At 42.2% G+C, this 11088-nt stretch overlaps 1 protein-coding gene across 1 annotated transcript; it reads left to right on the plus strand.

Moving 5' to 3' along the window:
* Positions 1-152: 152 nt before the first annotated feature.
* patl2 (PAT1 homolog 2) lies at positions 153-10374 on the plus strand (the record flags this gene model as incomplete). Its single annotated transcript, XM_084159030.1, has 19 exons — positions 153-173; positions 456-612; positions 1394-1659; positions 1851-1910; positions 1994-2047; positions 2200-2355; positions 2537-2608; positions 2777-2925; positions 3146-3220; positions 5131-5254; positions 5557-5674; positions 5810-5907; positions 6011-6064; positions 6748-6887; positions 9006-9162; positions 9431-9577; positions 9713-9810; positions 9963-10103; positions 10241-10374. The coding sequence occupies 19 exons, from the start codon at positions 153-155 to the stop codon at positions 10272-10274; spliced, it is 2121 nt and encodes a 706-aa protein (XP_084015156.1). The 3' UTR covers positions 10275-10374.
* Between the last annotated feature and the right edge of the window lie 714 nt (positions 10375-11088).

Raw genomic sequence — 11088 nt, forward strand, 5'->3', positions numbered from 1 at the left:
AATTCACAGAGGGAATGCGCATGTATATTTTCTTTCAGATGCCCCGCCCCCGACAGGTGTGGTCATTTAAAACGGTAATGACTATGCAAAGACGTCTAAAAAGAGAAAGGTAAACCGATGCGTAGAAGTGTAATATTTTCCGAAAATATTCAATGAGTGACTCAAAACAACAAGTAAGTTGACCGTTTTTGCGCTTCTTCATGTGCAAAGCTGAGATACACATTCGGCTAAACCTTTCATCATTCTCAAAACAAATAAACCTTTCATCATTCTCAAAACACCTAGTCTACACGTGCTGCATCACATGCGTCGAATACACGCGAATGGTCATACATCAAAGTTGTTGTCGCAATCGAGTCTAGTTAATTCTAAATTGCATGTGAAGTTATTCAATTGCGGTAGTATCGACAGCAGATGTCACCCTTGTATTTTCCTCCCTATGTACCTTCTTTCAGGAGACTGAAACCACAGTCTCTCAACCTCAGTGGCCCGAGAACGGAGGCCAATGGAGCGATGAAGAAGGGGGGGCAGGCATGGACGAGTGTGGTTTGGCAGAAATGGCAGAGGAGGATGAGGAAATAGATATCTACAACGATGAGACGTTTGGAATGGGTATGTATGTTTTTTAAACTGTTTTAAAGGAAGAGTACTGACGCACCAATGCATCAATATAAGTAACATAATAAAACAATCCACATCAAAATCTGTCAATTTAAGCTATTTAAGCATCTCAATCTTCCCCACCTGCTTATGTCGGCCTTCCGCATATGCGGTGGAAAGGGCCGCGCTACAGCTGTGTTTGTCAGACCATGAGACATCCTGAAAATCGGTCTTCTCACGAAAACGTCTGTAGAGTCCGAACGGGTTGGCCTAAAAACTATTATTACTATTACCTCTCTATGGAAAGGGAAGACTCACGAACACGATGGTGTTCTATGACTCCCACAAGTGTCAAGATACTCCGCAGAAAGTAACCCATACAAACCAATGGAAGTATGGAGGTCATTTTGTGCCAACAAAAATAAGGGGTTAAATGTGTCCAAATAAACAAAAATATTTCCTGAGCTTTCTTATCTCCTAGATATAGGACAAACACTTCAAAACCTTATTCCTTATGATTAATTTTGTCTGTCTTTTTTTTGCCATTTATGAATGTTATTCAATGCGTATCTATGGGCTATAGTAGTAATAAAAAATATACCTAAAGGGGTCCTAAAAATCTAATGGCTAAATGATCCATGGTATGACTATCTTTAAACAATTCCATATGTTAGCTTAGTAACCTCCCACAACGGCTTTTTAGAGGTGACAGCAAGTGCCAAGAATAAAGCTAAATAGATTCAGGTATGACGTAAATGATTATTTTTAAATGTTTTACAATGGGCCTCTCTAGATATGGATACAGGAGTGGGGGAAACAGAAGGGGATCCCACCAACCCTCTGCTCCAATTTGGAGCACAGCCACCTGCCCCACCTGCCTTGCCATCCCTCTCCCCCAGCTCCCCCTCCTTCTCTCCCAGGGCCAGGCCACAACTCCGGGTCCAGGGCCCTCCGGGCCTACGGGGACGCGGAAGGGGACAGAGAGGAGGTCAGGCCATGGCGCAGATGTTTGAAGACCCAGCTGTGGTGAGGACTGTGGAGGGGCGACCGAGTTTGCAGGTGAGTCACTACTCTTGAGAGGTCAGTTGTGTCTAGTAGGAAGAAAATGTTTTGAAACGGGATGTAATACTTGAACTTGTCCAATAAGACACGTTTTTGTTTTCTATTGCAAAACGTGTCCTCATTCAACCATTTTATTCTAGGGTTTCTAGTTTACACATTACCATTTATGTTTGTTATTATTTCCTCAGAGCTTGGACAGCGCTATAGTGGATGTTGGGAGTGTCTCCTACTGGGATGATCCAGATGCTGTGAGTGTCATTTGTCACAACCCCATTCTGATGACAAAATATATTTACTGTCGTTTGACCTACTCTGCTCTTTTCTCACACAGTGGATGCTACAATCTTATGAGAAAACCAGACACACCTCTGGATCAGTATTACAGGTAGTGGGCATTACATGTGGAAGACTAACAATACAGTATATTACCACTTTTTCAAATAAATCTGATACCGAAAATGAAGGATTATGGCATGTTTAGTAGCATTAGACTCTAATGGTTCGTTTGGCACATTTGGGTGTTCTGTCTTTCGACAGGACCCGGCCATTGTGTGTGTGATGGACAGTCATGCCCCTGGCAGAGGACCGAACTACCTGGATTCTCACTACCCATTCTCCAACTCCAGTGGGAGGAGAGGGGGCCCAAGAGGGTCATACTTAAACAGACCATTTGGGCAAAGATGCCCATCTCAGGTAATTGACTGGTGGAGTAGTTGTCTTAAGACTTGGGCACAAGGGGGAGATGGCCAAAGATGGTCAATTGCTGGGAAGTTGGCCTGAATCTTTGGCACATTTTTGTTGAAAGACTATGGAACACACTGCCCAGTCTATGGCCGACGACAAATGTACATTTGTTTAACTTCTCCTCTTGCAGATTAATACAATGATGCCCAGCTCTCCCATCGTCTCCCAGCGACCTTTCACCCCACAACAGCATTATAACCAGGTTCCTGCCTTCGCATCAATATTTCCCCTATTGTGTACATTTCGAAATAATCTGCTCACAATTGGTATGAATTTGTTAATGTATCTGTGCATACCAGAAGCATGTAGGGAGATGTAATTCTTTAGTTCTGTTGGTTTGAGTTGTAATGGAGACGTTCTGTTCGCTCAGACTGGGGGCTTCCTCTCGCCCTCACCACGTCCCTGCCCCTCCACCCCTCAACCTCTGACCCCAAAGATGATGCAGCTTCGCTTTGGTGCAAACTCTCCAAGACCCTCTCCCTTCTACAGCCCCTCGTCAAATCGTGTGCAGCGATTCAGGTCTGTGTCGTATTAAAATTTTGTTCCAAACCTTTCTGAGTGAAGAACCTACAAGGACAAGAGTTGGGGACACCTGCTCTGGTTCTTTTTTCGCTCATCAGATTGTGGTCAGAGACAATGTGATCACATTATTTTATCAAATGGCTTATAATTCTACTGCAGCTTCTTAGAGATAAATATGGTTTGACATATAGTTGTTACTTATGTCTCTCCCCCACAGGTTCCCTGGTCCCGTGACACAGCTTCACCCCCAACACAGACGACTGTTGAGTCAAAGGCAACCGAGATCCCAAAGGTGTGGCATGTGCTTCTACTTATTTTAAGTTTACTTATATTTGATATTATTGAGTGAGTTTTGTCTAGAGATCGAATAAACTCTTATCATATTCAACCTGGCTGCTCTTAATATTGCTGCAAACGTGTTGCTTCTTGGATGCATTAGTTTAAACACTAACCTCTTATTTCCCAGACTATATTCCTGGACTAAAAAGCACTTTCAATGGAGATTCTCTATTGTGCTAGCTTTTTAGGACAGGATATGCTTGAGCCCTATTCGGACGGTATTCATTTTACTAGGGGAGGTCGTGTAATGTAATTATGTGCACGAGCGTAAAACACATCTTAATTTCAATCCCGTGCGAATCTACCATGTCAGTCATTTTTACATGGCGGGAGAGAAACAATTCCCCCCAGAATAACCTACTGTTTTTCTGCAAAGTCCTCTAATACTAGTCCTGAGCGTATCAACGTCCCAGTGTTTTCTGAGACATTAGAGTTTGACAGGTGTTGCTCACAGTTTGAACAAGAAAATAAGAACTGATTTGATATATTGATTCTTAAAACAAAGTGCTGCGCATATATTGCTTATGAATGGCCTGCATTATCGACTTTACCAGTGAATACGTTTGTTAATACGTTTTGTGCCAATGTATTGAAATGTAACATCGCCAAATGCGTCAGTTTATTAAGGCCTAAATGTGCAATAAAAATGTATTGTGCCCATGCCTATTTAATGAAACCCTGGCTGTTGATGAAGGCAATGGTTCGCAAAGCAGGGCATCCCTGACTCTCCACTGAGCTAAACTTTTTGGAAATGGCAAGTTCACTTTCTCATCCTTAAATAAGTATTGTGTGCAAATTCACTGTTCAGATGCTCACATCAGCAGGATGGAGGGCATTTTTATAATGAGGGATGTCTACCATGGATCGCTAAAATGGCCCTAATGATTATGATCACACAATTTTAAATATTATGGGGACACCTTTACATTTGGCAGCCAAGCACAAGTTATCAGTGTAGCCCATTATCGTCTAGACACACCTAGAATAAAAACCTCCAGGCTTCCGTCATGAGTCGAAATAAAGAATTACAGGGGGACGTTTGGAAAAACGAGTCCCGTGTGAATCGTCCTCTGGAATAACGCACATGCTGGGGTAACAATTACGTAACCGCTGTTCTCTAGTAATATTAGTCCTGTCCAAATGGGGCTTTAGTCTGTGTCAGGGTTGGGGTCAATTCGGAACTTAATTCAATGCATGAATTGGACACAACTCAGGAAGCAGAATTTTGATTAAACTTTATGACTCATGAAATTCTCATTCCTTTGACAATTTTTTTACCAAAAGCATCTGCCCCTTATTAATGCAAATAATACAGATACCATTTCAAATATATTAGCTTGATTGCAACTCGGATGTCAAACAGTATGTTTGTATTTTTGTCATGATATTCGGTTGTTCCCTTCAATTCTGGAGTTTTTTATGCATTCTGGGAGTTGTATTTTCCTTCATTTAATAATATGTAGGTGAATTATGAATTTTTATAGAGATCTTAGAATATTTCTAGACTACTGTAATGATTTAACTTGTTTTAGGAGAATGTCTATAAATGAAATGTTTTACGTAGTATTGGTCACCAAATGTCAAAATACAAATGTGTATAGTGATGTATTGAATAAATTAGGCCGTTTTGAATTTCATTGAATTAAATTCTACTTCCTTTTAATTCCAATTCTGCTTCCTGTGGGGTGTGGTAAATTCAAGAATTGAATGGGAATTAGAGCAATTTGCAACTTAATTCAGAATTGGCCCAACCCTGCTCGGTCTCCCATAAACCTGCCCCAAAGGAATTCGAAGGGACTCCTTCTTTTTGATATAAAAGCTTTGATAATAGAGACTTATAATGACATGTTGCTCCCACTCTAGAAAACCAGACAGCTGGGACCCCTACTGTAACCTCATGTCTGCCAAAGAGAAAGAGTGGATCATCAGACTACAGATGATTCAGCTCCAAAGCGAGAATCCCCACCTGGACGACTACTACTACCAGGTACTGTAGGTTGGCTGGCACATCTCACTCCTCTCATTCTTTGTTGTCTTTAACCTTCAACCTCCGATAGGATTTAGTTCCCCACACTCTCCGAAATAGGATTTTAGTTCCCCACATACTCCTCCCAATGGCATTTTAGTTCCACATTCTCTTCCAATAACTTTGTATCCAATTCTCTTCTAAAACCCCCACAGCTATCCTTCTGCATGTTCTCTCTTTTATACCGTAACCACAGTTTAATTTTGAAATGTTTTCCAGAAAGGGCTGTTACATGATGGCTCTACTCTCACATTGTGCTGTAGGAGTACTATCGGCGAATGGAGGCCAAGCTGGCAGAGGAGGAGTTGGGCATGAGGGGCAAAAGGGAGCCGCCCAAACTCACCACCCCCTACGTCACCAAGATGGACTCATACACACCAGGTTTCTCCATATACCCCACATGCACTTGTCCTCATCTGTGCATGGTGCTGAAGTGTACTTTGGAAATGGTCATTGTTTTTATACTGCTGAATGTTTGCATTTTCCTTAACCCGAGTGATGCTGTTGCTCTTTCAGTGGTGCACATCGAGGGTTCCCTAGGCCAGGTCGCGGTGTCAACGTGTTTCTCTCCTCGACGAGCGATCAATGCCGTTGCAGCCCACTGTCCACACGAGGTGAGAAGAGGACATGCTTTGGGCACTTTTTGAAACACCATTTTGAAGAATGTACAACAGTTAAACTGCAATTGCGCTTTCTCTGAATGGTCTCTTCCAACAGGAACTAAAAGACATCAGGCAACAGCGATTGGACATCCTAAAGAAAATAGAAAAGGTAAAGTACAGAAAATGGCATGTTAAAGGAGTTTGACTTTATTTTAACCCCCCCCAAAAAAAATGTTTTTAATGTATAAATAAATATGTCATGTTCTAGAAGTGTCCGACACTTTCTTTTGCGATTTCATTTAGTTTTGAGAAACTTACCGCACCAGCAATAAGACTTCCTCGTTGCTTGTTCTGCATTATGGGGGACACAGATAAACATGCCAAACAAACCCAAATGTGTCCTTTTAGAAACGGCAAAGCTCTCCGTATATTGATGCATGTCTTTAATGTTGTACACATGAAATTATGTAATTCCGAACTTGATCCGCAACGTTATTGCATTTTGTTGGCTTTCTCGTTCCCATTGTGGTGATACAAGAAAGCTTTGCCATTTCTAAAAGTACGATTTTTTTTTTTTTTGAGCCTTTGTTCATGTTTATCCTTGGCCCCAACACTGAGAAAGTATATTGCTGGTGCGGTAAGTGAAAAATTGCAAAATAAGTGTCTGGACACTTCTATAACATGCCATTCACATAAATAGAGATTTGGTTTAAAAAAAGTGAACCACTAATTTAATGTCAATATGCCATCTTGTAGGATGTGGTGGTGGTTTCCAAAGTGAATCATTTTGACATGCAAAAAACTTGGCTGTTAATATGTAGGATATTAAATCCCCCCCACTGTCTCCTGTAGTTGTTCATGGTGCTGCTAGAGGTAGAAGAGGGGCAGAGGATGAAGGCACAGGTGCTGGGGGAGGGTGAGGAGAAGAGGCTGATGGAGAAAACTGGGATAAAAGTGGAGTACATCTACTCCCAGCTACAGCATCCTGACCTGTGAGTCCTGCTCTCTGCCAGTTGTATCAAGTCACCTTGAGCTGCAGTTCCTTCAGAAAGTATTCATACCTCTTGACTTATTCCACATTTTGTTAGTCTGAATTCAACATGGATTAAATAGATTTGTTTTCTCACCCATCTACACACACTACCCCATAATGACAAAGTGAAAAAACATGTTTTTAGAAATGTTTGCAAATTTATTGAAAATGAAATGCCGAAATGGCATTTACATAAGTCTTTACACTTTGTAGGATCACCTTTGGTGGAGATGACAGATTTGAGTTTTCTTGGGTGTGTCTCAGCTTTGCACATCTGGATTTTGGTATTTTCTCCCATTCTTCCTTGCAGATTTTCTCAAGCGCTGTTAGATGGGGAGCAGTGGTGAACAGCAATCAAGTCTTTCCACAGATTTTCAATGGGATTCAAGTCTGTGCTTTGGCTGGGCCACTCAAGGACTATCACATTCTTGTTCTAAAGCCATTCCAGCATTGCTTTGGCTGTATGCTTTGGGTCATTGTCCTGTTGGACTATAAATCTTTGTCCCAGTCTGTCGTTTGCACTCGGAAGCAGGTTCTCATCAAGGATTTGGCTCCATTCAATGTTTCCTCTATCTTTACCAGTCTCTCAGTCCCTGCCGCTGAAAAGCATCCCCATAGCATGATGCTGCCACCACCATGCTTCACGGTAGGGATGGTGTTAGACGGGTGATGAGCTGTGCCTGGTTTTCTCCAGACATGGCGTTTTAAAAATTCCGGCCAAAGAGTTCAATTTGTCTCATCAGACCTTATGATCTGTCTTTCACGTGCCGTTTTGCGAACTCCAGGCATATTGTCATGTGCCATTTTCTCAAGAGTGGCTTCAGACTGGCCACTCTCCCATAAAGCCCAGATTGGTGAAGTGCTGTAGAGACTGTTTCCCTTCTGACAGGTTTTCCGATCTCAGCCAAGAAACTCTGTAGTTCTGTCAGTGGTCATTGGGTTCTTGGTCACCTCCTTGACCAAGGTCCTTCTTGCCTGGTTGCTCAGTTTGGTCAGACAGCCAGCTCTAGGCAGAGTCTGGGTAGTTCCATATCTTTTCACATTGATGGAGACCACTGTGCTCTTGGAAACTTTCAACACTCTAGAAATTGTTTTATACCCTTCCCCTGATAAATGCCTCATCACAATTATATATCGGAGATCTACTGACAGCTATGGGATAGTTTCTGCTCTTACATGCACTGTCAACTGTGGGACCTTATACACTGATTGTACAAAACATTAAGGACACCTGGTCTTTCATGACAGACTCACCAGGTGAATCCAGGTGAAAGCTATGATCCCTTATTGATGTCACTTGTTAAATCCACTTTAATCAGTGTAGATGAAGGGGAGGAGACAAGTTAAAGAAGGATATTTAAGCCTTGAGGAAATGGAGACATGGCTTGTGTATGTGTGCCATTCAGAGGGTGAATGGGCAAGACAAAATATTTAAGTGCCTTTGAACGGGGTATGGTTGTAGGTGCCAGGCACACCGGTTTGTGTCAAGAACTGCAACGCTGCTGGGTTTTTCACGCTCAACAGTTTCCCGTGTGTATCAAGAATGGTCCACCACCCAAAGGACATCCAGCCAACTTGACTCAACTGTGGGAAGGATTGGAGTCAACATGAGCCAGCATCCCTGCGGAATGCTTGTAGATTCCATGCCCTGACGAATTGAGGCTGTTCTGATGGCAGGGAGTCCACCTGATTGGAGTCCAACTGTGGTCAATTGTTTGGACATGATTTAGAAACACCTGTCTATACACTGAGTGTGCAAAACATTAAGAACACCTTATTAATATTGAGTTGCGCCCCACCTCCCCCTTCTAAAAACATGTTTTCACTTTGTCATTATGAGGTAGAATTTTTTTCCTCATCCATTTTGAATTCATGCTGGAACACAAAATGTGGAATAAGTCCAGGGGTATGAATACTTTCTGAAGGCACTGGTCTACTCTAAACACCAAATTCAAAAAGTAATCCCTGCGTCCATTATGAAATGTTCTTTAAACCTATTCAGATTTACTCAGAAATTATTCTTATGTTATACAGTGATGCATCACTTGTCAAGTACTTGTCATATATTTCACCCTAGAGAAGCAGGGGAAGAATTTCTGCCATGTCTCCTGGTGTCCAAAGGAAAGCGGTTACTGGCTCGGCTCCTCCCCTTCCTGTCCCATGACGCCGCGCTGAAAGTCTTAAGCATGGTGACATCACACCTGCCCGTACTCATGAGCAGAGACTCAGATGAGGTCAGTTAAAAATTTAATAAAAAAACATTTGTTATGGTGTATGGCACCGCGTTACATAGGGTTGTGGAACGTTCAGATAGAAATACATTATGTAGAACAAACATGCTTCTGACTTGACCTCTGACTAGAGTAAGGAATCAAGTCAGTTATTTTAGTTTTGCCTACTGAACATGGCCCTGTTGATATTTGTATGAAATGCTGCCTTCTTGACTGAAGAATAATCCAAACTCACTTCCACACGACCGTGGTGTTCCACACAACCCTGCAGTCTCTTCCGGTTTTGTACCCGTCTCTTCGAACTGTGATCGGAGGCATGACCTTCAGTCAGCTCATTGGGGTCCTCAAAGACTTTACGGCATCACTGCCCGACTCCAGCGATAGCAGCATGTGCCTCTCACTTGTGTGCCAAAGCAAGGTTTGTTATGCTTTTCACTTTCTCACATACAAAGCATGGTATGCTAGGCTACAATATTTGACTTTCCAATATTTTACTCTTGTGTGTTGCGCTGCCCTGATGTCTTGTTCATCATTCTCCTGTTTTACCTTTCAGTTTGGGCTCTCCTTACTCTATGCCCTTCTGTCCCAAGGAGAGAGGCTACTGTCCTCTGACATTCCTCTGGAGCCCAGCATTGGTGACTTTGAAACCTGGTACGACTGCCTTCATCCCTAGCAATATATTTGTCCATATGCAACACTGTTCCTAAGTTGTAAATAGACCTACTCGTAGGCTACAGTTAAGCGTGTCTGTACATGGTCCTTGCCCCTTGTTCATATTGACCATTTGTCATCTTTATCTCCAGGACAGACACAGTCTTCCTGGTGGCATCGCAGCTATCCCAGAGTGCTCTGGTGGAGCCCCTCCTCCTACCCTCGAACCTTCTCACACTCTTCTGCCGCTACCTGGACAAGCGTACCGTCCACCAGCTGAAGAGCAACATGGAGTGAGTTTCATAGAATTGACAGCAAATTTCTTTCATTTAAGAGATGTTTTATGTATGCATTGCAAACACAATGTAGTTCATCGTAACCAATCCCAAGGCGTATTCATTAGAAAACAACATGATTTCCTCCCATCTAGATCTGCGACTGGATACCTGGCTCTTCCGTCGTAGTAGCCAAGGTCATCTGAAGCAGAGACTGTGTTTTGGCTAATGTACAGAATGTAATTAGCACCAAAATGAAAACGAGTGGGCATGCATACCCTGAGGTATTCCCTCGGCCTAGATGTACAACAGTATGGCTGCGTTTACACAGGCAGCCCAATTCTGATATTTTTTCAAAAATGTGTCTTTTTGACTAATCAGATCAGCGCTGAAAAATATTTGATGTGAAAGATCTGTGATTGGTCAAAAGACCAATTAGTGGGAAAAATATCAGAATTGGGCTGCCTGTGTAAACGCAGCCTATGCTACCCATTCATTGTTCTCCTTGTACGCAAAATGTGTTCTTAGAACACATGAATGCCATTCTTCTTATTCCCTCATTTTTTTCTTCCCTCATTCCCTCACTTTTTTTTGCACCATTCCGTTGTCTCAATCTGTTTCCTTTATCTGCGCCTCCTTTTATTTTATACTTTCCTCCTCTTAGTCTCCAGTCCAGCAACTCAGATTTGCTCTAGTCACCACAATTATCTTAATTTTTTACCTCTATTATCCAGTCCATAGTTTTAACTGCTACTGTACCATGGCACCACAATGTGGTGTAATGGACATAAGTTAGTCCTATGATGTAACACTCTCCAGCTAACTTGCCTAATATTCAAGTCAAAATGAAAGAATATCATCAATGAACGTGTAATATAGCTTAGGGAAGAGTAAGCTGTCATTTATCATTTGCATGGTTTAAAAGGTATTATCCAAAGAAATGGGTGTCTGAATCATGGAGGATTGTACAGTAATTTGATTGTGCAGTTGCACTTTGTTAGGT

The sequence above is a fragment of the Coregonus lavaretus genome (assembly GCF_964263955.1).
Source record: "Coregonus lavaretus genome assembly, chromosome: 1".
In the NCBI taxonomy this organism is placed as follows: domain Eukaryota; kingdom Metazoa; phylum Chordata; class Actinopteri; order Salmoniformes; family Salmonidae; genus Coregonus; species Coregonus lavaretus.